The sequence below is a fragment of the Arachis hypogaea genome, chromosome 9 (assembly GCF_003086295.3).
Source record: "Arachis hypogaea cultivar Tifrunner chromosome 9, arahy.Tifrunner.gnm2.J5K5, whole genome shotgun sequence".
NCBI classification, from domain to species: Eukaryota; Viridiplantae; Streptophyta; class Magnoliopsida; order Fabales; family Fabaceae; genus Arachis; species Arachis hypogaea.
The window spans coordinates 1210146-1237344 of NC_092044.1; the positions used below are offsets into that span (position 1 = coordinate 1210146).

Sequence of the window (27199 nt, forward strand, 5' to 3'; positions counted from 1 at the left end):
TCAAATAATGAGTTGTTACATAAGTTGATATTTATCAACTTGTCATACAACTTGATAAAAATGAATGTAGTCCACACACTTATGCACAATTTGATCAACTTGTAAAACCAAATACACCTCCACAAAATACTATATATAGGGGTTAAGGCATTTGCTAATGGATGCCATGTTTTGCATAGAATTAGTGAGTCAAACTCAGAGAGAAGAATAGTAAAATTTTTCATATGTGTAATTCCTTTATATAAATTTCCATAATACGTAAGAGAGTATTATAGACTTTTCTATATATTGTGAGAGACTGTAATTTTATCACTTGGTCATAATTATTTTCATTATTGTCTATACTCTTGTTCAGTTCTATCTATTTCTCGTTCACAACTTTTAGTTGCATTACTTTATCTCTATTAATTCTGGTACCTAACAGAAAAAAGGTTTTAGAGGCCTCTCCTATCCAAGACAGCATTGATAGATGATATAGACCAAAGGATATTAGTTGTGGTTCATAATATCTTCTAAACTCCATCCTTTCAGCCATGTACAGAGGAATTTTTTGTATTTTAGGCCTTGAACTTTTGTTAATTACTCCACCAGTTAATTTCTTCCTCACTTCTTCTAGTCATTACCAGTTTTGTTCCTCCCTGTCCATTATATGAGAAGATAAATGAAGAACATAGGGTTCACTGTTTTGCTTATGAAAGGGGAGATAAATTAAATATCTGAAGTGAGGCTTAAGGGAAAGCCATAAGAAAAGAATAGGAATGACCCCTTTACTTGTTTTGCAATCTAGTTAAGTCAAGCTTCAAGTCTTTGATTTTCTGTTTCTTAATTAACCAAAATCATTATGTTAACTCTTTAAGTGTGATTTCTTTAAAGGCATGGTGAATTTCATATTCATTCCTTTTAGATATTTAAATATATGTATGTGTCTTTTTCATGTGCCATTTTTTTTAAGCTTGCAACTTGCACCTTGTCTCTAGCAGTAAACTATAATATGTTGACCGCTGAAATATGGTTGACTCTTGTAGGTTAAGGCCACTATTGTTGTTATGATAATAAATAAATCATAAAAATAATACTTAGAAATATAATTATCTAGTTGTGTTTTTCATCTTGTAGTTTTCCTTTTGTCTGTCTTAAAGATATTCTAAATAAACAAATGAACGTGAGTGACCTACAGCATATGGTATACCTTATTAATTTTTTTTTAATACTTTAGAGGAGCTTGATCCATATCTATCTATCTGATAATGTATAATCATTGAATACTTGGCGCATAATGGAAAACAATAAGAATAGGAATGATTCCTTTACTTCTTTGCAATCTAACTAAGTCAAGCTTAAAGTCTTTGATTTAGTGTTTGTTAATTAATGTTAACCGTTTAAGTGAAGTTTCTCTAAAAGCATGGTTAATTCTGTATTCGTTCTTTTCTATATATATATATATATATATATATATATATATATATATATATGTCTTTTTCATATGCAAATTTTTTTAAGCTTGCAAGTTGCACCTTGCCACAAGCATTCTAGAAGTATAGCTAATAGTAACACAAACAATAATCAAAACCTTGCAGATAATCATTGAAGAAAAAGACAGAGAAAATTTAGAAACAAAAGCAAACTATGGATTTTAACATGACAACAATAAACATAAGAGAAGCAGATTCCAGCTCACATAGTGTTTTATTCATCATCAAGCACACAGAACAAGACATGTTTTGACTTATGAAGCTTTAGGGTGGATAGCAAACCATGTCTGGATAAATGTAAGAACAAGGCCAAGAGTGGCTGCAAGCAAGGCGATGATGGTCCATGGCGAGCGAAAAAAGGTGTTAGAGGCCTCTCCCATCCAAGCTTGTCAAGGCTAATCTTGAGCTCTTGCTCTGGATCAACTGAGCTTTCTGATTTTTGCAGCAATTGAAGTACACAACATCCATCCACTATGGGACCATACCTTTTCTTTAAACCGATGTCTACCTGTTCATCAAAGGGATCCACATCATATAATTTGGTCCACATGGGTTTTAGTACCGCCCCTTCTCTTATATTCCAATCATACATTTCCCTGTATACATCTTCAACCTTTAGATTAGTCTCCCTAACATACATGGATGCCCATGCTCCCTTATACCACTCTCTTTCCGTCTCTCCTGTGTGAAACACAGTAAGTGAAATGAACTGTGGCTTGTAGTATCTTTGAAACTCCACTTTTTCAGCCATGTACTTTGGAATTATTTGTATTTTAGGCCTTGAAACTCTGTTATCTTCCCCAGTTAATCGCTTCTCTAAATTTTCTAGTATCTCACACAGACCCCTTCCCCAATCGGTAAACACGGAATCATCTTCCTTCATGGGATCCATTGTTGAATGCACACTATGGAGTAGGAGTCTCAATGGATTTATGAATTTCAACATTTTCTCATATTTTAATCCATTTTTATATATTTCTGAGGTTGACTTAATGACTTTTGAGCATGGAAGGCTTTTTCCTTTTTTTTTTGGTTTACAAGGGGGCTTAGAGCCCAAGAAAACAAAAACTAAAATTTTATACTAGAGACTATACGGGGTAATAAAACTCCTCTACTATCATCATCAATAATGTGCCTTAACTCAGGTGGGAGAAGGTCAATAAAGTGAAATCCTGGAAAAGCTTGTAGGCTGTTCTTAGCAAGCCAATCAATTAAGCTAGCTACAACCCACGAAAGTGGGATACTGCTATAATATTTTTGGGCACGGTGTGGGCCAAAGGGCCCATAATACATTTTGTTCAAGTTGGATAAAATAAAATTAGAGACGTGATCTTTGGGCCTTTTATATGGAACACGCTATCCTGATCCTTAGACTACTACTTGGCCCAACTGGTTACTTAATAAATAAGATAAAAAATAAAATAAAATTCAAACTTTTGTTTTCAATGAAATTTTGAATTTTCTAAATAACACTAATTAAAATATTAAATTTAAAATTTTAAAAGAATTTCAGAGAATAAATTAAATTTTTAGTGGTAACTTGTAAGTTAGGCCAAGCCTTTTAATCTATGTTGGTTACATTACTTACGTCCCAAAACCACACAAACAAATACATTCAAATATTCAATATATATTTGTATTTTGTTTTTTAATCCTTAAAATAAATATTAATAAGATTTTAAAATAAAATAACCTACCTTAGTAAGTTATGGTCTTTAGGAGTGTCCATAAATCGGATCCGATCCGCATATTCGCGATATTTATCCGAATCCGATCTGAAAATTGCGGATATGGATCCGATCCGCAAGGCTTTCGGATCGGATCGGATCGGATCCACATACTAATCGGATCGAATTGCGGATTTTGTGTTGGTATCCGCGTATTCGCAAAATTAAAGAAATAAATAAGTAAATATTTTTTTTATGTTTTATTTCAATTAATAATTATCATATATATTATATTATTTTAATTTATTATTTAAAAAAAGTATGTTTAATATTATTTTAAGAGTAAACATATTTAAAAGAATAGAAAAAATGAATTTTATTGATATTTTTTAATAAAAATAAGCTTTTAAAAATATTTTTGTGTTTTGCGAATATATCCGATATCCAATATCCGATCTGATCCGTAAATGTGCGGATCGGATCGGATCCAACCTCAAAAGTTGCGGATATTGGATCCGATCCGATTTGATAATTTTAGTGCGGATCGGATCGAATTTTTTGCCATATCCGATCCAATCCGCAAACATCCCTAACGGTCTTCACTCTTCACCGACCACAGACTAAACTCTCTCTACACATTTAAACAAACACATACATCATCTTAAAAGTTAAAACCCCAATTCACCAACATCAATTACCACCATTTTCCGAAATTCCCAAACTTTAGAAGAAAAACAAAATCACAAACTAACAAATACCTAACCTTTGGAATCTCCGCCACCACCACCATCACTTTAACGATCACCGATTTTTATATAATACACCATTCACACTTAATGCAATCATCATCATTCACATTCTCTCACCACCATGGACGGTGGTGCACCCACTCTCTCTGCTGATTCCGCCGCCGCCGCTGCAGCCGCCACCACAGCTAAGACAAAGACACAAACACCAGCATTAGCTAACGGAGCCGTTAAGCGAAGGAACGGCGGTAATAACCGAACGGAAGCAGCAGCTAACGGCGTTAAAGTGATGGCAGCGAAGAAGGCGTTGCATTACCATTCTTACTCTCGACCCTCGTTCTTGAAGTGGAGACTGCAGGATGCTGTATACGTGGCGACACACCATTGGATGCCGTGTTTGTTCGCGGTGGGCTTGCTGTTCTTCATGGCCGTGGAGTACACGCTCCGAATGGTTCCTCCTTCTTCTCCTCCGTTTGATTTGGGGTTCATCGCCACGCGCTCACTCCACCACCTGCTTCAAGATTCTCCTAATCTCAACACCGTTTTGGCCTTCCTCAATACGGTAACTTCCTCTCTCTTCAGATCTCAGGAGATTCAATGTGTTTGTGGTGAATGTAAATGAGTCGGTGTCAAAATCTGATTTTGATTGATGAAAGAAAAAAAGTTTAAATTTTGTGGATTCTGTGGGTTCAGGTATTTGTGGGAATGCAAATGATTTATATCATGGGGGCATGGTTGATTGAAGGAAGACCAAGAGCAACAATCTCAGCACTATTCATGTTCACATGTCGTGGGATTTTGGGTTATTCCACACAGCTTCCATTGCCACAGGTAACTGAGTTTTCTGTTTTCAGTGTCTATGTTCATTTTACTGCATGTTTTGATCTTGCATTAGTAATGAAAATAGTTTAGATGAGCTCAGTATTATTAGTAGTTGGATCTTTGAGAATTGGCATATTTGTGTGTTAAATTAGTTAAATCACATGTTAACAAAACAGAATTGAAGAAAATGACTTTTTTCCACTTAAACCAATGTTCTAACTATAAAACCACTCATACTTTTGGCAAGTCTGCTTGAGTTGTTTAATTTGCATGTTTGTTAATAATGTTAGGTAAATTCACATTATTAAGATATATATGGTAATTTCTCTTTTTCCTCAAAAACTATGGTCTATAAGAATATAACCTAACCATTAACCAAATGTGTTTTGTTTTCAGTAGATAATTACTAGAGTTTAATTTTGATATATTGACAGAGTAAAAGAGCTTTACACTAATGTTGTATGAAAATTAAATTCATATTACTAAAGAAAATGTATGTTTGTTTCATTGTGAATTTCAGGGATTTCTGGGTTCCGGGGTGGATTTCCCCGTTGGGAACGTATCGTTCTTCTTGTTCTTCTCCGGCCACGTGGCCGGATCAGTGATCGCGTCACTGGACATGAGGAGAATGAAGAGGCACGAGCTGGCTTGGTTGTTCGACGTGCTGAATTTGTTGCAAGCAGGGAGGTTGTTAGGGACAAGGGGCCATTACACCATTGATTTGGCAGTTGGTGTTGGTGCTGGGATTCTCTTTGATTCTCTTGCAGGCAAGTACGAGGAGTTTAGCCAGAGCAAGTTATTAAGTCTCAATGGTGATCATATCAATGGTGTTGCCAACCATACAAAACGAAATTTGATTCCATGAAGAGAGGGAAAAAGTAAACAAAAGGAGAGAAAAAGCAAAGGAAAGAAAAAGGGAAGGATGTGTGTGTGAAAAAGTAAATGCAGTCTCAATTGCAATGTTGTTGATTTGTTTATTTAATTTATTTATTTAATGTTGGTTGAAAGTATTGGTGTGATTAGCGATATTGTTTTTACATTTTGTAGATCCGTAATATTAGAGAGACAAAAAAAAATCAGAATTTATTTTATTGTTTTTGTAATTAATGAATGTTAATAAGGTAAGTTCTAACTATTTTTAGTTAATTTATTTTGGTTACAAAATATTTTTAAATTATAGATAGTAGTCACTTACTAACTTTCACATGTTGATATAATTAAAGAGATATTTAAATTCATCATTCAAAAAGGAGATATTTAAATTAGAAAATTTGTAATTAGACTTTTAAAAAAATCTATATTTTGGTAAAGGCTTAAATAAATCATAAAATATTCGGTTTTCTGTTTTTGTCTTTGTAAAGGTCTTTGATTTAGTTTTTATCGTTAGTATGTTTTGTTAGATATTAATATGACAAATTAAATATTAATCTAGAAGGCTATATTATACAATTATTTTAATGGTAGAAGATATACAAACACCTAGAAGAAGATTTTGAGGAAAACAAGAAGTGTAAGAGTAACATTTAAAAGTGAGAATTGTCAAAGGTGGGTTAAGAAAATAAGGACAATTTATGCAGTTGAATTCATCGCGTGCTAGAACGCCAGGATTGAAACAACACATTTTGTCCTTTGGGATTTAGATTTGGAATTAATGCAGGACTTTATTGTAATTATAAAACAATAAATAGTAAATAATTAGTTTTAAAGGCAATACCAATGAAAATATTTTTCATGTTTGCATGTAATAATAGGGGTGAGCAGGGTTTGGTTTGGATTTAAGGTAAAATTAGAATCGAACTGATCAAAATGTAATTGGTTCGGTTTGGTTCGGATTTGTATTTTTTGTGTATGTATCTGTCGAATTAAACCAAACCAAATAACAACGAATTGGTTCGGTTTGGGTAATTAGGTACCCGATGGCTTTGAAATTCATAAAAAAAACCAATTTTTATCTTAAAAATTCAACAAGTATAATAAACATGTAATATCAATATAAATAATTTAAAAATGTTAAACACCAAATACATTAAAAACTAAACTCGTTAAAATCCAAACGTATTAATAGTGAATAATCTCATTAATTAATATATAATCAGGTTTACGGGTTGGTTTAAGTTTCGCATCCTCAAAACCGATATCCGAACCAATCATTAACAAAGGTCATTGATTTGATTCGAATTGGACCCAATTACCCGTTGATTCCAGAACTAATTTAATTTGTTCGGTTCGAATTCGGACGAATAATCGGGTACCCACTATCCGTGCTCACCCCTATTTTTTTTTCCCTAAATTATTTTTTTCTATTTCAAATCTCTGGTATTCTTCTTATAATTGCTTTTACGGCTCTATTTTCCTTTTTTATACATTTTTTTAGTATAACTCACATTTCATTGACGGATATGAAAATCTTGATGGCGTAATAACTAATACCTTTCAAAAATTTCCAACTAGTAGGTTGGAAATCTTTTCTAATGGCAAACATTTTTCCCACTTAAAATGGAATAGAGAAATTAAACCTTCATAGAATTCTAAACCATTTTTTTCTTCTCTCAATTAATGGACCTGCAGCTTCTATTTGACTTTGGCATGTCATTGTATTCAATAAATTAATATGGTTAGCATTTATTGCATTTTATTCATAATAATTGTCACTTAAATTTTTTTTAAGAAATAAAAAATAATTATTTTATATAAAATCACTTTTTTCCAAGGAAATTGCATATATAAACAAACATAACATAGTACTATTTTAATGGTTTGTAATAGTACATTTCTATATATTTATTTATACTATTCTTCACATCATTACATGCATGCTATATAAGTATAAACACTTCATTTTCAGAAAGAGAAATAATAGACCTAAACTTGCAAGATTTTACACTCATTACTATCTAAGGTTGATGGGGCAGTTATGTATTGCCATTTTTTTCAGTGCAGAGTAGAATTGGAATATACAATGCTTTTATATATGTTTGAGTATTCAAATCAATAATAATATGCTTTAATCAAGACTTTTAAGCGTATCTGAAATATCGATATTCTAAAGTAGTAATTTTAAACGTTAATTTTAATTATAAAAAATATATACAATATATATTAATTAAAATCAACCATTAAAATTATTGAAACATCAGTGTTTTAGGTATATTTAAATTTTTTCCTTATATATATACAATTCTAATCCTCAGGGTCAGAATCAGCATCAATGGGGCATGTTCCATCATCACAAGTGGCTAGTGGGTTGAACTCTATGGAGTTAGGATCTGTGCACCCTGGAACAAGATCTAGATTGCATCTATCACCCTGCATTGTGAAATTATATTCTTAATCAAGAAGGTTTAGCAATCAATTACATAAATCAAATGAAGATGCTATAATGTCTTTGTAGTTTGTACTTACCCCTTCTAATGATAAGTTACCAGTTAGCACATCTGGTCATGACTACACTTGTGTCTGGGAATATTGCTTTCTCACATGCTCCATCTTTACTCAGTTCCTCTGCCAATCCCTACACCAAAGTCACAAATTTAAGATCATGTTAACTAAATTATCATAATAGCAAGTTAAACACTATATGTGTAGTTACCCCTTCTAATGTTATGTTATCAATAAGTGAATTGATAAATTTAATAATACAGTGAATCATATTTTTGTTAGAGTTGCAAGTGTGAGGAGTGCATGAAGTTAGTCCCACATCAAAGAAAGTAAAAAAGAGTGAGGAGTTTATAACATGAGAGACCCGTTAATTTACTAACTTAGTTCCTTCTCGAAATCTCCTTGGTGGTTGATTTAATTTAATTTTTACTTGTGTAGGAGTTTTTAACCATTTACAATCTCACAATAGAAAATAAAGAACTATGATTATTATTATTATTACCTCATTAAAGAATTCAATTGGCTTGTTCTGAAAACCTTTGGGAACTTGAAACTGCAGCCTATGGACCATACCAGTCCACTCCATTTGTGAATGAGAAGATCAAGTTCAAAGTTATACACAAGAGAACAATAACAAGTTAATAACACCACAATGCAAAATCTAAATGGTTTTTGTCAAGAGTGTACACTTCCATTTTGAGAGAAATAAAATAAATATACCATGCTTAGGAATGCATATTTGGATGGTATAAATTGGATTATCAGCTTTGCCTCTGTCTTTTCTTAGCATAGCCCTTGGCTCACCACCACACATAATTGGCTGATTAAAACCTCCTGAAAATTTTTACTTAAAATTGGAAGAAGAGAAAAAAAAAAAGGGAAATTTATTATCTATGAGGACTATTTATTCAAAAATGCTGTGACAACTAAATACTTGGTCAAAAACTAGTACCATTAAAAGCAACTCCAAATTCTTGATTAGGTGAAATTTGAGCTGCTGCTGGATTGTAAAAAAAGCTTTAGCTTTTCTCCCTGAAAGAAATTAAAAAATAAAAAGTTAAACTATTTCATTGAAATGTAATAATTCAGAATTAGTTATAATACAATGTGATACTGTATGTTACGGTTGAAATTCAGGTGCATTCGACTTTCACGTGAAGTTGATAATTGAGAGCCGTTAGATGATTTGACTGATTTGACTAAATTTTTATCTAACAGCTATCGGCTATTAACTTCGCGTGAAGTCGACTGCACCTGAGTTTTCACCATATGTTACACATACTGAAGTTGGAAAGAGGCCATTTGTAGCGACCTTCAATTTTAAAAATATAAATATAAATAAGTTATAATTTATTTCATAAATTGGAGTTTTTTTTACCTTTAGAAATTATTTTATTATCAGTAATTGAACTAATTTTATAACTATTTGAATTCAATCAAATTCATATTCTTATATATATAAATATTTTATGATGAAATATTTTATATAATTAAAACTATAATTCCAGTAATTTATAAATAATGAAACTTATATGTATATTTTAATTTGAATAATTGATATTTTAATTATTTAAAAATAGAGTTTAGATCATAATATTATTATCGAGTTTGATACTTAATTATATGAATAAATATTAGTACTCTTTGGTGAGCTTAACTTTACTAATATTTCACCAAATATCTTTTATCCTTAAATTACTAATATCATTTATATTAATAACTTATATACTTTCAGCTTTATAAATATTATTGCTATAATTGTATTATTATTATTACTATTACGTTTATTATTATTATTACATAATTATCATTACTATTGTTAGTATTATTAGTATTACTAATCATAAAGCATGGAAGTAAAAGGCGGCTTCAATTATGAATTACGTCGGATATATATATATATATATATATATATATATATATATATTACATTAATCATATTATTATTATTATTATTATTATTATTATTATTATTATTATTATTATGTACGCAAGGCGGCAGCCATTTAGCTAATGAAAAGCCTTTCTATACGTATACATATATGTAATAAATAGTTATGAGAATTGTTAGCTTTATTATATCATTAGCTAGTTTTATATATAATAGTATCATATGAAGGAATAAGTAATATTTACTTTATTATCATTATTATATTTACGCCGCCATACATATATATATACATACAGAAAACGAAAGAGTGAGAGACGAGAGAGAAGAGTGACCGAGAGAGAGAAGTGTAAGAACGTAAATCTCCTCTAACCTTTCGGCTTCGATTTCTTAAAATCCGTAACTCCAATCAAAAATCTAATCCGATAAAAGTATTCGTATCCTCTTCCTCTACACGTTGGCACCACGTTTGATCGGTGGAAATTGACGGTGACATAGCTCCTCTTTTCTTTGGATTCGGCCAACGAGAGTTTTAGGAGGCAAAGACGATTCTGGACGTTTTCTTCTTCGATAGCTCGGTCAGAAAGCTTCTCCAGAGCTTTGAATATTTTGATTCCGTACGAAGGTATGGTTTTGGTTTCTCGTAGATAATGTTTAATGTCACGTGAAAACTCAGGCTAGAAGACCTTAAGATAGGAATGAACTGAGTGAATAATTGATGGATTGTGTATATGGTATAAAATGTGAGGTTTAGCTGTTGTCAATAATTTGTTGTTGAAGTTGGTCAGTTTGGAAAAAGATTTAATATTGGTATTTGTTTGATTATGAAATAATTTGTTACTGGAAATGATTTGAGTGACTGAGGGGTGTTTGGTTTGATAGTTGGGACCCTTGAAGGGTGGCAGAAATTTGAGTCTTAGAGGAGATATTGCCAAAATTTCTTTAAGAATTGGAGTTTGATTTGAGGTAATATTTTAAAAGGGAAAGAGATTATTATGTGGCTTGTATATTTGAGACTATTTGTTAACCCTCTGTTGCAAGATGTGACCGGGCACTTTAACTCCCCAGATTCCCCCGTGGTCATGCATATAAATATGAATATTGAATATTATTGAGCTTGGAGTTTAACTCCATGGAATACTATACTATTGAGCTTGGAGTGTGACTCCATGGAATATTATATTTGAGCTTGGAGTTTAACTCCATGGAATATTATTGAGCTTGGGGATGCGCGCACAGAGGGACTGTCCAATGGTTAACTACCAGGACTTGTCGGGTTGGCTGTATAACCGACAGATGAGACTCATCAGCCATAGGACAGGCATACATCATATGCATTTGTTTGTTTGCTTGAGTGTGCATTGTTTTGGTTTGCTTAACTGTTTAATTCTGCTTATCCGCTACTTGTTCTACTTGCTGTAAATGCTTCTCTACCTGTGCTTTTCTTGCTTGAACTATATGTGTATGTTTTCTGAGAAATCCTTCTTGGCGAAGGTGTGAGGAGAGAGGATTGTTCCACCAATGATTCGGAGGATTAGAGGAGACAGAACGTGAATTATTAGGTTAAAGTTAGATTCAGAATTAGAATACCTTAGACAACTTACCTAATTTTTGGTTTAGTTGAATTCTTAAGCTGAAATCTGAGTGTCGAAGTTCTAGGAATGCCTCTGACTTTCCCGAGACCTTTTATATTAACTATGCGGGCACCTTTACCATACTGAGAACCTCCAGTTCTCATCCCATACTATGTTGTTGTTTTTCAGATGCAGGTCGAGAGACACCTCGTTGAGCGTTTGGGTATCCTCCTTACGAGCGAAGAACTGTCTTTTGGACTGTCATATTTTGTTTTAGGCTATGTATATATGTTTATAGAATCTCCGCATGTATATTTTGTGTTTTGTCCCTTCTAGAGGTCGACTTGGAGATACAGGGGTTTATTTTGTGGTTTGAGTTTTATTTTGGGTTGTATATATACATAATTATGTACTCTGGTCGGCCTTAGCTTCGCAGGTCGAGTCTGGAGTTTGCTATCTGAGTTTTGGAACTCTGATATGTATATATATGTGTTCAGTTATCTTTCGATTTTACTTGTCCGTTTTACGAATATCCATGCGAGTGTGTCACGATTTTCTATTTATTAATTTGTTTAGCTTGTTCTTCAAGGCTCCTAGATATGATTTCACCCAACTATATCTATGTAGATATCATTTTCTTTTAGATGTCATAATACCTTGTCACCTCTGCTTTACGACTTAAGCGTAAGGCTCTGTGTGGTAGGGTGTTACACCATTCATGGTTTTCCAATATACAGGTGCCCTCCCAAGTTCAAACATTGCCCATGATGGAAGCTTGTACCTAAAAGAATAAAATTATAGTTGAAATTAATCTGAATCAAAACCAAAATAGAAAATGTTATTTCAGTGGGAATTCATACTCCTGAATTTCCTGATATGGAGTTGTTGCAACAGCAGCAGCAGCACTAATCCTTTTATTTGGTTTCACATTTCTCTTCTTCATGGGGTAACATCTTGGTAGTGAAACATTGAGAAAATTATTGGCTGCATCAGAAATGTTACACTGATTTAGATCATCTCATACACATTCTGTTACAAAGGATTCTTAAACATGAAGGTTCTTATGAAATTTGTGTGTTTTATATGTGATTTTCTATATATTATAACTCTATAAACATTATGAATGAAAATAGTGACTATAAATATAGAATCATCACCTTTTTACCAGTTTAAGTAAAATAATTGCCATGAGTCATATAATAAGGTTGTTGGTGAAGATTATTAGCACAGAACATATCTTAGCCTCGTATCAAAGTTCATGTAAATTCAATTTCAATGTAATGATAATTTGTTATAGTTCCTACTTTGGTGGAGAAACTTGACACAAAATCTATAGTTGTTTATATCTTCTAAAAGTCTTTGGACTTCTCTTTTTTTTTTCTAATCATAACTTCAAAAGTCTAGAATAATCAAGCTTTTCTCATTAAATAACATAAGCTCAACTACATGAATTAAACAAGGTGAAAACTCAAGCGCAATCAACTTCATGTGTAATTAATAGTTGAGAACCGTTAAATGATTTAACTGATTTGATTAAATTTTCATCTAACGACTTTCACTTATAAACTTCACGTGAAGTTGGTTGTATCTGAGTTTCCACAATTAAACAATGATCATTATAATCAAAAGCTAAACTAAACTAAACATGTGGCGTTTTAATTGATTCTTAAAATTACATAACTAAAGTGAAATAAACGCGTATTAGAAGACTAACCAAGACACAAGGTTGCGTGGAATAACCAAACATTGATACATTTGTTGTTGCAGCCATCATTGAATCAAATCACTCACACTCTTTTTGTGCCGTCAAATTTGCTTTGCTTCTCCACCACTCTCTTTCTCTGAGGTTAGAAAGAATGATGCAAAGTATAACTAAATCATCATATATCATATGATATCATATGGTAAGACACGTCTATAACACCCTATTAAACCAAGATTTTGGTAATTTTGGAAAATAAAATAGAAATGAACCTTGTAATTAGTCTTTTTCCATTATAAATAAATAACACCAATATAAAAGAAAACATCAAAAGTTGTACTAGTAATGAGGATAAAACAAAAAAACAAAAAAAACAAAAGGGTTATCTAAGCTATGAAAATAGGCCAATTCTATAGTGCCTATGAGTTTTTGTCTAAATGTTGCTTAACTTACTTTTTGTAGTAAATTTTGATTTTTAAAAATTATTTATTTTTATATCTTTTAAATAAAATAATAACTTTTAACTCTTTTTAGTAAATAAGCACCACATTATAAACACTATTGCATTCACCATGAAAATATCTGGACCTTATTACTTTAGGGAAATCCCATTCATAGGCCAATAGACTTCAAGGATTGCCTTATCCTCCTACACTTTCTTTCTCCTTTTTTTTCTCCCACTTAGCTTTATAACTTCATGCCACGTTTTTCATGAAAAATTAATTACTTAACTAATTAAATTAAAACTCCATTTTCCCCACAAGTGACTGCCACCACAAATTGTGGGTCACTTGCCACATCACAATCACCAAAATCAAACCCCAACAACATAAAACCCCCTTTAAAACCCAAACCCAAGATTCTCCTATTCTCCACCCTCAAAATAGTACAATTTTTTAAGGCCTTATTCATTTTAACAAAAACAAGGGTCTTTTAACAAAAAGGGTCATTTTTTTTTCCCTTCATGGCTCTGATCACATCACAGCCTAAACACGCTCTTCTTAACCAAATTACCACTGTTCACTGTGCATTTCCAAGGTTGAACAGAACTGTGATTGGTCTTGGATCCTTCACAAACAATGTTAAAACCATTAAAGTTTGCAACTTTGACTCAAACCCAAGAAAATTCACTCTTCAAAATCACAACTTTATTACCTATAACAATAACAAGAAGCCAATAACAATAGCAAATGCTGCATTTTCTTCAGAAACTTTGGTGCCACCAGAACAAGAACAAGAAGAGCAAGGGCCATTGAAGAATCAGAGAAGGATTCTGCTATCTGATGTGATTGTGGAGAGAGAGAGGAAAGTGTTATTTGGAAGGAAATGGAACTCATTGGATGTTGGAACTGCTGGTGTTGTCCTTGCCATGCATGTTCTTAGTCTCTTTGCACCATTTCAATTCAATTTCCATGCTCTTTGTGTTGCTTTGGCTTTGTATATTGTGACTGGTCTATTTGGTATCACACTCTCTTTCCATAGAAACCTTTCTCATAGGAGCTTCAAGCTTCCCAAATGGCTTGAATATACATTTGCCTATTGTGGAGTTCTTGCTCTTCAGGTGCAATTCTTTTTTCTTCTAATTCATAATTTTTTTAATTTCACTCAAATACATATTTTTATAAATGCTTGGGACTGAATTGAAGAAGAAAAATGATTTTTTTTTCAGGGTAACCCAATTGATTGGGTTAGCACTCATAGGTACCATCACCAATTCTGTGATTCAGAGAGAGACCCTCATAGCCCCACTGAAGGATTCTGGTTCAGCCATATGAGTTGGCTATTTGATACAAATTCTATCATAGAAAGGGTATTATAGGAATTCCATTCATTTGAGTAATTTCAACTATTTTCCTATTTCTTTGTCTTTTTGTTAATTTCCCACATGTTAATTCAATAGTACACAAATTTTATTGTTGTTGAATGTATATGTTTGCAGTGTGGGGAGACAAACAATGTTGGTGATTTAGAGAAACAATCTTTTTATAGGTTTATAAGAAGTAGTTACATTGTTCATCCACTTGCTTTGGGAGCTCTTCTTTATGCCATTGGAGGATTTCCTTTTCTTGTTTGGGGAATGGTAACATAATTTTCTTTAATATCACTTATTTGAATGATATATGACAAATTAAAATGAGGTCAATTTTGGAATGCAATGTCAAGTTGGCAATATCTTATTTTATGCATTCAAAAAGTTGCAAAGTAAAGAAGTAAAATCAATCCTATACTTTCCATTTTCAATTCATTTGTCATATGGCGGAAACACAAGGTGCAGTCAACTTCACCTGAAGTTGAAAACTGAGAGCCGTTAGATGAAAATTTAGTCACATCAGTCAAATCATTTAACCGCTCTCAACTATCAACTTCACGTGAAGTTAACTCCACCTGAGTTTTATATATATGTTATCTACTTAAACTTTGTAGATATAGGGAGTGTTTACTTGAAGCTTATGCATGAATTGGTTACATGAACACAGGGTGTGAGGATTGTTTGGGTGTACCACATAACTTGGTTGGTAAATTCAGCTTGCCATGTATGGGGGAATCAAGCATGGAACACCAAGGACTTATCCAGAAACAGTTGGTACTTATATTTTCAATCTTTCAACTATGTTATAAGCTTATAATTTGATTGAACAAATTGAGGGGTATTGTGTATAATATCACCTAAATCTCATGGATATTAGTGTACTTTATCCTTAATTATTGTGCTAATTTTACATGTTATTTGATTGAATATTAAATTAAAATCTTGGAAAAATTGATAAGGTGGGTGGCATTGCTTGCATTTGGTGAAGGTTGGCACAACAACCACCATGCATTTGAGTATTCAGCTAGACATGGCTTAGAGTGGTGGCAATTGGACATGACTTGGTATGTGGTTAGGTTCTTACAAGCAATTGGATTGGCCACTGATGTGAAGCTACCCTCTCAAAGTCACAAGCAAAAAATGGCATTCAATTGAATGGTGCAAGATTTCAAAGTAGCCACATGAAACATGGTTCTTTGTTCAAGTCCTATGTGGTAGGAAGGGGAAAAAAGAAGGGTATATTAGTAATATTTTAAAAGAAGATAAACAAGTTGGGCAAATGAGGATTTGAGTGAGTGGTACTTTTGTTGATGGCAAAGTTGTTTTGTTAGGCAAGTGAAAGTTGCTTGTAGTTTGTTCCCTTTTTTGGGCGTTACTCTCAGCATTCATGAATAATGAATGTATGATTTCACTATGTATAAGGTCACTCTAATAGTTTAGATATAAAACATTATAACCACATGTTACTTAAAAAGGGGGTTAATGGTGAAATTAGTAGCTAAAAATGGAGTCAACTTTCAAAATTTTTTTTTTGAAAAATTTTATTACTCAAATTAGTCATTTAAATATTACAAATTAATTATTTGTATCTTTCATCACTCGATTAATAGTTTTTATCGATCATTGATGATATAAAACATTAATTGGTAATATATATAATACCTAATATATCTAATTAGACACTAAACAAAAAATAAATATATTTATAAAAATCTATTAGTTTAGTCCATTTTTTAAATTATATAATTCTAATCCTAATATAACTTAACTACACTAAATCAATAAATTTTCATAAATATATTTGTTCAGTATCTAATTAGATATACTTCATGTATGATGTGAGTTAATATTCTGGGTCATCAATCGTTGACAAAATATGTTAATTAAGTGATTGAAGGACAAAAATGATTAATTTATAATTTTTGAAGAACTAATTTAATTAATAAAATCTTTCAATAATAAATTTAAAAAAGGGATAATCTTTTAAGAACTAATTTGACTATTAACAAAAAAAAATTACCTAACTAATTCTCAATATAAAATATACATATGATTACAGAAATTCTTTTTCGGTTACTCTTATGCAAGGTAGACAGAATCGCGAATTGATTCGTGGAAACGTACGAGTTTACGTTTCTACTCTCTCTTTCCGTCGCGCTTCTACTACTCGAGTCACTGAAGTTGGTTATGAATAGAAACACGGGAAAAATCGCAGAGTCGTCAGAATCGTGGTTTTGCAGGCAATCTACGGTTGGAGAAAAAAGTTGGACCAAAACTTAGTTTTGCTGTGCAATACAGAACCCACTTGAATCCCAAGCATAATGTGCTGAGAAGGTGTTAGAACCTTCGATTTTCCTCTCAATTGCTTCTGATGTGTGTAACCCACTATGCCTTTTTTTTCTATTTCATTATTTCAATAGGGGTTATTCTATTAGAAGAGAGATAAGGATATGTCTGGAAAAAAAAATATTATTTTAAACAAAAACAATAAAAAGAAGTAAAGAGTTGAAATGGTGGTGTGATAAATGAAAATTTTGAAGAAAAGTAAAGATATCAGAGGACAATCGAGAAGAGAGTGGGATGGACCTAAAATGATTAATAAATCTGGTTTTTTTTTATTTTATTTTTCTTTTGAAAACTTTAAACTTTTTTCCTTATTCTTTTCTTTTTGAAGTCGGTTTTTTTAATGAATATCTCTTATTGATTTTTTTTATATCCTTTATTTATTATTTGCTTTATTGCTTTTAGTTAGACGAGCTTAGCCAATTTTTATTTTTTGTCCAAATGGTGTTTTGGGCTTATGGCATATACATATGATATAATTATGAATTTATTAAATTATTTTTTGTTAAAATTAATTTGAGAATTAGTTATAAAATTTATTTTATCGGTTCTGCTACGTTACCAACAACATATCTGTCAACTTCTGCCAACTCTTATTTATAATTGTGTTTCATGAAAGTGTGTTCGTGGATGTGTCTAATAAAAATGTTTTTTTTATAACTGTGTTTAATAGAAGTGTCTTTATAGATATATTTTCTGGATGTGTCTCTTTATATATGTATTTAAAATATATTAATTACTAGACACATCTACGAACACACTTCCATGAAACACAAATATAAATAAGAGTTGGCAGAAGTTGGCGGATAATATGTTGGTACCCTATACTTTTCCTTATTTTATTCGTTAATCTTTTTTATATTTTTTTTATAATTTATTTTACGTTTCGTTTTACGATTTTACGAATTACGATTTTATCATAGTCGACCGAGTTAAAGTAAAAACTACGAGTTTACTACCTTGCTCTTATGAATACACATAATTTTAATTTATATTAATCGTTATTTTTAGTCGGTATTCTAATGGTTTTAGTCTAATATTATATTTTTAACAAAAAGTTTTAAATATAATTGATTAATTACTAGTTAAAAAAAATAAATTATACTGATTTGTTATTAATATTATTATTAAATGATTCATGTTTCATGGTTCATACCAATTCAAGGTGTTCAACAGTTCCACCCACATTGGGGAAAGGCAAATGCCATTTTCAGAGCATGATTTTTATTCTTCTTCCGTCCATTTTATTCCAATTTCTTTTAATGGTTTATAATTCTCCCAATGTATTTAAAACATGAGCCTTATCTTATATAAATAAAGAAATAAATCCAAAATTGTGTGATTCATTTTTTCCAAAGTCATAAGCGACTAAAACCTCTTAATATGGTGTTGTGTTAATTGGAATCTTGAATTATCAAACCGACGATTGAACACTATAATCCACATGTTTTTGTTAGTAGTGGTGAGCCCGGACAACATTAATATTATGGCCTTTTTTTCTATTTTATTCCCTAACTAGACAAAGATAGAACTGATGATCTGTTGCGAATATGAGTTTTATTTTAAAATCTGTTTGTATATAGAAAGTAATATTCGAACAACATTTATTTTATTTAAACGGACGAGTGAGTTGATTACTCGACCAACTCAAATTGATTTAATATTATGACTTATATTTTTTAGGAGTGTATATAGGCTGGATAAAAACTGCATTTATTCTAACTCAGATCCGAACCTAAATATACATCTGTAAAATAAGCTAATATTGTAAAAATTGACTAATACAACTAACTATTATTAAGAATCAGATCTTTGGACAAAAAAAACAGTCACCAAAAGATCTTTGGACAAAAAACAAGCAAAGGGTGGAATACCACAAAAAGAGAGCGTACCTATTAAAAAAGTTGTTTTTGTAATTGGCGTATGTTTAATCTATTTTTTAGACCTGGTTCTAGACCTGATAAAACCTAAATATTTTCGGACTATAATTATACCGGGTTCAAACTGGATGAAAATAAATTTTTAAAACTTTAACAATAGTTTATAAAAAACTTATTTATAATACACTTATTTATAAGAAAAAAATTTGTTATCAAAAAATTGATATTCATAATTAAACTTAAATTTATTTATAAATTCTAATTTTATATTTTTTGATTTATTTTTTAATTTAACAAATATAATTAAAAATAAAATAAATAATTAATATAATATAATATTAAAATTAATTTAAAATATATATATAATTTTTTAATTTTTTTAAGATGCATATGGATCGAATCTTCGTGCTGGGCCGAGTCATGTACGACTCTAATAATTTTATCACTGGAATTTTGTGGATTTCTTCATGCTCTTAAATGGTTATTAGTTATTACAACTCAAGTTTATGCTTACGGGTCAATGTTGCATATAAAAATGGACCCCTCTTATCCCTTGCACATTTTAGTACTACTTCCATTTTAGAATTTGTTAGTAAACAAGTTCCTTAAACACTAATTAAAAACCAAAAAATTTTATTACGAGAATTTTATTTTATTGTATATACATATCCCTTAACTGAATGTGTATTAAACTGAACTTCATTTGTAATTTAATTTCCACCACTATAAGAACATTCTCCCTTCAATTTTTAGATGATTTTGAATATTTTTTTAAGTAGTTTAATGTTTGAAATGCTTTTTTAAAAGTTTAAACACATTAGGTACTCTTAATTAATTAATAGTTTTCTTTTGATTTTTGTAAACACCGTCCATGAATCTTTATGATTTTGGAATTTCATTTTGGGGTAACCGTCCATTTAATAATTTTGAATGAAATGGGGAATTATATTCAATATTAGTACTATATATTATTTTTTCACATGTTGCATGCATTCTTAAAAAGTTCTCCAGGCACATAAAGTTTGAATTTCTACTAAGCTTTGAAGATGGTTAATAATTTGCTTAATTGTTATAGACATTGTTAGATAATATTCTTTTCTTTCATAAATAACTAAATAAGTCTCCTTTTTTTTTGTAAACTTTTTTGGCCCATGATAACTTTATTATATATGTGAATATTTATGGAATATTATTTTTTTCTCATTTACAATTTAGTAAAAAGAGACCAAAAGTAATATAATAAATATGAATTACTCTATTAGTTCCCAAATAAGTGTCCGTTTTTATCTTTTTATTCAGAGTAAAAAAAATTATTGAAATGTATTAGATTTATAAAATAAAAATATGAGTTTCAAAATTAATATTCTTTTTGCCACTCCCTTTTGGGCTGAAAATTGTTAACACGAAAGTATCATTTGGGCTTGTCATTTAGTATACTCCATTAATGATGTTACTTACTATGTAATCCATATCTCTAGTGATTTAATAAGTGAATTTGTTTTGGGCTTGACTTATCATATGAAAGACATCCATAATGAACCACCATCTAATACTAATAACATTTTTAGTCATGAGACTTAAAATACATAAATAAATTCCTAAAAATTAACAGTTTAGACAAATTAATTCTTTAAAAAATATTAATAAAATTATTTACTATAATAATTATAGATAAATTATTTTTAAATTAATTCTTACGATTAAGATAAATTTTAATTTAAACTAACGTGTATACATTTGTTATTGTACAAGATTTTATTGATGTTTTTTTTTTAAATTAATTTATCTAAAATGTAAATTTTTAAGAATTTATTTGTAGCTTCATTAGCGAATTAGAAATTACTCAAATTAGCATTGACTATAAATTGATTGTAGGCTCGAGGTTAATTGCTTTCTCTATTAGATTTTCATTTAATTAGTTACAAAAGAATGAAATCCCTATCATTAGTAAAAGTTTTTTGGCTACTAGAAAGTGAAATATTTTTCTTAATGAGTTGTGATTTTTAAGCTATTTTGGATTCATTCCCTCTTAATAGATCATTATCTCAATTTCCAACCCCTAACTTGGGACAACTTAAATGCAATTTTACCCTAATTTTTTACATGCACATTCCGATCTTGAAACACAGCTCTTCAAATCAAAGACAAAAAAAAAGTTAAAAGTATTAATTTGTTCAATAATAATACAGAATTACCATTCAGTACTTTTACTCATTCATGAGATGATATCATCTTCTCCAATACCATATCATAGTACCTTATAACTTACGAAACACGGACACTTCGCTGAGTTATCGTGTCCACATGTTAGACACATTTTGGACATGATATTTACTGGTATTCATCCGACATGCGTGTTTGTTGTGTTCAACTGTGTCTTAATAAAAAGTAAAAAATTCTTTTTCAGACACGTTTAGACACACCTAAAATTCTAAATACCATCATGTGTAAGTATATCTAGTCTTATTCTTAACATGAAATAAATTTAGATATAATATATATTATTATTTATTAAAATAAAAAATATTTTAAATACTTTATATAATTAAAATAAAATATTAAAAATAATTAAAAAATTAATTTATAATTTATATGTATACGTATCATGTGTCTTGTAAGATTTTAAAATTTGTGTATTGGTATGTTCCGTGTCGTATCGTATACCGTATCCGTGCATAACTTATAACTTTTATATTAGAGTAAAGACTCATGTGTAATTATTTTCATGTGAAACTAATATTTGAGAATCGTTAAAAAATTATTTAGTTACACTTATTAAAGTATCTAATAATTTTTAAATATTAACTTTATATAAAAATAATTATCGGTGAATTTTCACTTTTATATTAATCAATTGTTGTTTGTGTGGAATCTGGGTGTAACTCGTAACACAGTACAGATTCATTGGGGGAAAAAATGATGAAGAAGAAAGTGGAATATTCAAAAAGTAAATTAAGGATAACCATAAATATTACTCCTAGAATTAACAACCTCGAGCATTGGAACCACCATTTTTTTCATCATTACCTTTATAACTTAATCACCATGCTTTCATGACCTCATAGTTGTATACATTTTATGAACATGAGCAACAAAATTAAAATAATCCTAACAATAGAAGAAGCAAGATTATAATATATATTTATTTCCGCAATGCTTTTATCGAGCAAGGACAAAAAGATTATACTATTGATTATTATTATATCATTTAATTTGAGAGGGAGAATGAAACAATAATAATCATATGAAGAGAGACAGAAAGGTATAGCTTGATGCAAATAAATTAATTAATGGAGTGTTATAAGCACGAGGGAACAAAAGGCACGATATAGATGAAGCCTATGGACTATGGTTTAATATACTATACACTATATTTTAATTTAACATTGGTACCTTCGCATTCAAAAAGTGCATTCTGTGAATTATTATGCAAATTTAATTTCCGTTGATTATTGGTCAGAATATGTTATATACGATAGTTTTCTTAGGAATGTGTAATTACCAATCTTATTTTTATTTTCATTTTTCCCCTCATATTTTTTATATAAAATTTCAATATATTTCTAAAGTGTTTCAATTTTCACCCTACGGTTATTTTATTAATTATCAAACTGTTACACCGTCTTACTTTTATTAAAGATATAATTATTAATACATATTTATCTCCTCCAATCTGTTTAAGTTTTTGAAAAAATGGTATTATGATAAATTTAATTTTTATTGCATATAATTATTTAAATATATTATAGTATTATTAATATATCATCGTAAAAAAGCAATATATTGCAAGAGAAATTCTCCTAATTAATTCTCATAAATAATCTCTAATTATTTTCTATAATTTTTTATTTTACTTGAATATATAATTATCCCAATCGAACCAATTCGATTTTATTTGAATTAAATCAGTACAAATCTAAATTAAAAAAAATACAACCCAATTATATTTTAATTTATTCATGTACATTTTTTGGCTTAAATTAAAACCAATCTGGTCCAATAACACTCTAATTACTTTTCTTAGAACAGTAATGTTAGAGAGATAAATAAAAAAAAGTCAAATTTTATTTTATTATAATTAATAAATATTAAATAGGATAAATTTTGGTTAATTTTGACTATTTTTTTTATTATCAAAGATTTTTCGTTCTTAGAATTTATCAGCATAAATTTATTATTTAGATGAAAAAAAAAAGGAAAGAATAAAAATGCCAAAAAACATGAATTGTTCAATGTTCAATACAGAGCATGCCTTTCAAGCAAGCATTTCAAGATGATAACAAATCATGCTTCTAATTATTTAAGTTAATTAAAGTAACTTATAAATTAAAAGTATATGTAAGCCCATAACCTAGATTGAGCTGCATTCACACTTTTGTTTGGTTAAAGTGTAGATTTATCGGTTGCATGTGTGGATTATTATTCAAGCATACATATTATATCATTGTAAACAAATTATTAAATAATTTTGACACAAAAGTATATTATTTAACTTTAAGTTTGAAATAATATTATAATAATAATATTGTTATATAATTTACCAGTGCACTTCTGCTCACCTATATATGTTTCTGTTTTTCGCTCAAAGTTGAAGAGATTGAACCCCAAAAATAGGCCAACAATAAAGACAAACTAAAACAAACAAAAAAAAAGGGTGTTCTCCATTTTAGGTGCACAACTAGCTTATTGCTTAGGCAATTGAACTTGTTTATTATTTGCAACTTTGATTCTCAAGCTAAGAGATGAATAATTATTTATTTTGTATCTGTATTATGCTAACCAATAATGTTTGAAAGACAGAAAAAAATAGTTAAAATAGTCTAAATTTATCTTATTTAATATTTATTAATTGTCGCTATAATTAATAAATTTATTAATTATCGCTGTAATTAATAAATATTAAATAAGATAAATTTAATTTTTTTTTCTAATATTATCGGTTTTAGAAAAAAATCAAGTATTATTTTAATATCTAAGGAGTTAAATTATTGTCTATTAAAAAAATTTAGAGATTAAATTACATACGAAGCAAATTAAGTTCAAAGCAAGTTGTATTTCTTTTTTATCTCCCAATATTTTTAAAAACTAATAATTTTTCTAATGAATTAATACTTTCATTTCATATATTATTTTTTTGTGCCTAAAGATGGAAAGAAATAAAGCAAACACTATCCTATATCCAAGTGAATAATTTGCTGGAGATCAACACAAGACTCAGATCAAATAACATGATTATAGTTATTCTTGGCATTATATCTAGCCATTCAATTCGCAGCTCTATTTGTTTCTCGGGACACTCACTCAACGTGAACAAGCCAAGAACGAGATAAAAGCTCCTAAATCTTGTGAACCAAATCTATTACTTCAGATGATGAATACCCACTTGTAAGCTCATGCATGATGGACAGAATGTCAAGGCAATCCGTTTCACATATAATATTCCTCAAACCGCAATCCCAAGTTAAAATCGGTCCCCTCCAAGCAACAAATAATTTACATCTAATGATAAACCAGGGGGAATGCTTCTAGAGCAGCCCGAGATCCAATCTCCCTTAGAATCTCTAATAATACACCCAAATCCCGCTAAATTTGAATCCAGATACAAGCTTGCATTACAATTAACTTTAAAATTATTGTCTACCGGTGATTCCCAACACAGGCAATTTCGGAGAGACCTAAAGGCATTGTTTCGATTCTTGTAAACCTGTAAGTCCTTAGCGGTAATTCTGGCCAAGACAACAACTTTGTGGTCTGTCTAAGGGTTGTCAATATTGAATATGTCATTGCACCTATTTTCCATACCCACCAAAATCCTGCACCAAAAGACGCCACATTGTTAGCCAAGGCCTTCTGAAACCACTCTTCAAGAGCAGTACCAGCCGTCGAGTCCAGGATATTAGGATCCAACATATGCCAAATTACCTTTGATCGTTCACAGTCTCTAGGCAATGCTCCATAGTCTTCTGCGCCTTGTTATATCTCTTACACATATCTAAAGAAGCTAAATGCCGCTTGAATCGAAAGGTCTCAGTTGGTAGAGTATCATGTAAGTCAAGCCACATAGTAAATTTGAACTTCTCCAGAATGTTTGTATTCCACAATCAGTTTCAGTTACTATTGGCATTCCAATTTAATGTTTTCACTAATAACCATCTATAACCCTCCATTTCACTATATTTTTTTGTTGCTGCAGACCACCACTCTCACTGTGACTCCAACTCAGTCGAACTAGGATTTCTCAGACCACAAATAAACTGTTTAATCTCATGTGGAATAGGCGTGGTAAGACTATCAACCTCCCAAGACACCCCTTTCCACAAGTCAGCCACTATGAAATCTGATTTAGAAATATGTACATAAGGAACAAGGTTGCAAAGCTTACCAAAAGGAGTCAACTCATCATACCAAACTGATTTGTAGACATCCCCAATATTCCAATGAAGCCCTTCCTTGAGATGCTCATAGGCACTAACAATGTTCTTCCAGGTAGCCGATGAAGAATTTCTACTATTTTCGTTCATACTAGATTGATTCCTGAGATATTTATGCTTCAGAACCTGCACCCACAACTTCTCACATTATTTAGACAATTCCATACCAAATTTCCCAGAAGCAACATATTAGCACATGAAGTATCCCTAAGACCCAATCCTCCTGCCCTTTTAGGAGTTATGGTGACCTCCCACCTGATTAGAGGCAATCCTTTGCCGGTCGCTTGGCCTTTCCACAAGAACTATCTTATCAAGGAATCAATTTTATTACATGCATACTTCGGGAGAAGAGAAATTTGCATTTCATAAACCGGGATAGCGGCCATAACCGATTTAATAAGACAAAGCCTCCCTGCCTTATTCAGCAGGTATTCTTTCCAACTAGAGAGCTTCCTCGAAATTTTTTTAATAACCTCCTGAACCGTCTTTTTAGAAGCTCTGGCATGATCGGTATTAATTCACAGGTATTTACCTAAATCTTTTCAGAATCAGATGTTAGAGACTCATGAAAGAACCTCTTTCATCTTCTCCGATACTCTTTTAAAACACTGGGCCTTTGACTTATGAAAATTTATTTTTAAACCTAATACTCTAGAAAACAAGTCCAAACAATACATACTTTTATTTATATTTTTACTAATTTAAGTAATTAGTACCCTTTAAATCACCCACCCCAAACAAATATAAATAATTTATTAATAAAATTAAACCTTTATATATTATGTCCGGAACACCCTTTATGTTATTACTATCAATAAGTATGTTTGGGGTTTATAATAGTTTTGATAACATTATTAATGTTTAGAATGAATATCGTTTTTATTTTCTTTTTAATAATTGATAAATGTCTGAAATTAAATTAGGGTCTGAAGGAACATAAAGAAACAAAGAAAGAAAACATCACAGGTTCTTGTTCCTAATATTCCACTACAAATACACCCTTATAAGTATAGACAAAATATATGGACACCAAAACATAAAGCACATGCCACCTTATAAACCTTAATAAAAAACAGCTTTTTGCATTGTGTACACCTTCTACTGCAACAGTAATGGAATTATTAACTTAGATATAAGAAATATAATTACCATTTTATACTTCAGGATCACATAGGAACTAAATATAAATAACAGGAAGCTTAGACAATGAGACACCAAATATTATGTATTGTCTCACTGAATTAAAGACATCTTCCGCATTATTGTTATATATGATCTATAGTGAGTTCATTATAATAATATGTAATTATTTTTTGTGGAAATTGTGGTAAAGTCGACTTCACGTGAATTTGATACGCGAGAGCCGTCGGATGAAAATTTAGTTAAATCAGTCAAATTATCTAACGGCTCTCAAGTATAACCTTCACGTAAAGTCGACTTCATTTGAGTTTCCACTATTATTTTTTTCTTTCATGATATCTTTAAG

The 27199-nt window shown here is 30.5% G+C and overlaps 2 protein-coding genes, 1 long non-coding RNA gene and 1 pseudogene across 3 annotated transcripts; 3 read left to right on the forward strand and 1 right to left on the reverse strand.

The window, feature by feature from the left end:
• Positions 1–179: 179 nt before the first annotated feature.
• LOC112709786 (phosphatidylcholine:diacylglycerol cholinephosphotransferase 1) lies at positions 180–5853 on the forward strand. Its single transcript, XM_025761757.2, has 3 exons — positions 180–4447; positions 4579–4716; positions 5228–5853. Exons 1-3 carry the CDS (start codon positions 4010–4012, stop codon positions 5570–5572), a joined length of 921 nt encoding a protein of 306 aa, XP_025617542.1. The 5' UTR covers positions 180–4009; the 3' UTR covers positions 5573–5853.
• Positions 5854–7780: 1927 nt separating this feature from the next.
• On the reverse strand, positions 7781–8899 carry LOC112712751 (protein POST-ILLUMINATION CHLOROPHYLL FLUORESCENCE INCREASE, chloroplastic-like; annotated as a pseudogene).
• Positions 8900–10250: 1351 nt separating this feature from the next.
• On the forward strand, positions 10251–12047 carry LOC140175422 (uncharacterized). Its single transcript, XR_011866174.1, has 2 exons — positions 10251–10598; positions 11737–12047. It is a non-coding gene; the product is annotated as an uncharacterized lncRNA (long non-coding RNA).
• Positions 12048–14105: 2058 nt separating this feature from the next.
• LOC112709787 (palmitoyl-monogalactosyldiacylglycerol delta-7 desaturase, chloroplastic) lies at positions 14106–16533 on the forward strand. The gene is made up of 5 exons (XM_025761758.3): positions 14106–14810; positions 14919–15059; positions 15189–15329; positions 15727–15833; positions 16019–16533. The coding sequence occupies exons 1-5, from the start codon at positions 14214–14216 to the stop codon at positions 16212–16214; spliced, it is 1182 nt and encodes a 393-aa protein (XP_025617543.1). The 5' UTR covers positions 14106–14213; the 3' UTR covers positions 16215–16533.
• The last annotated feature ends 10666 nt before the right edge of the window (positions 16534–27199 follow it).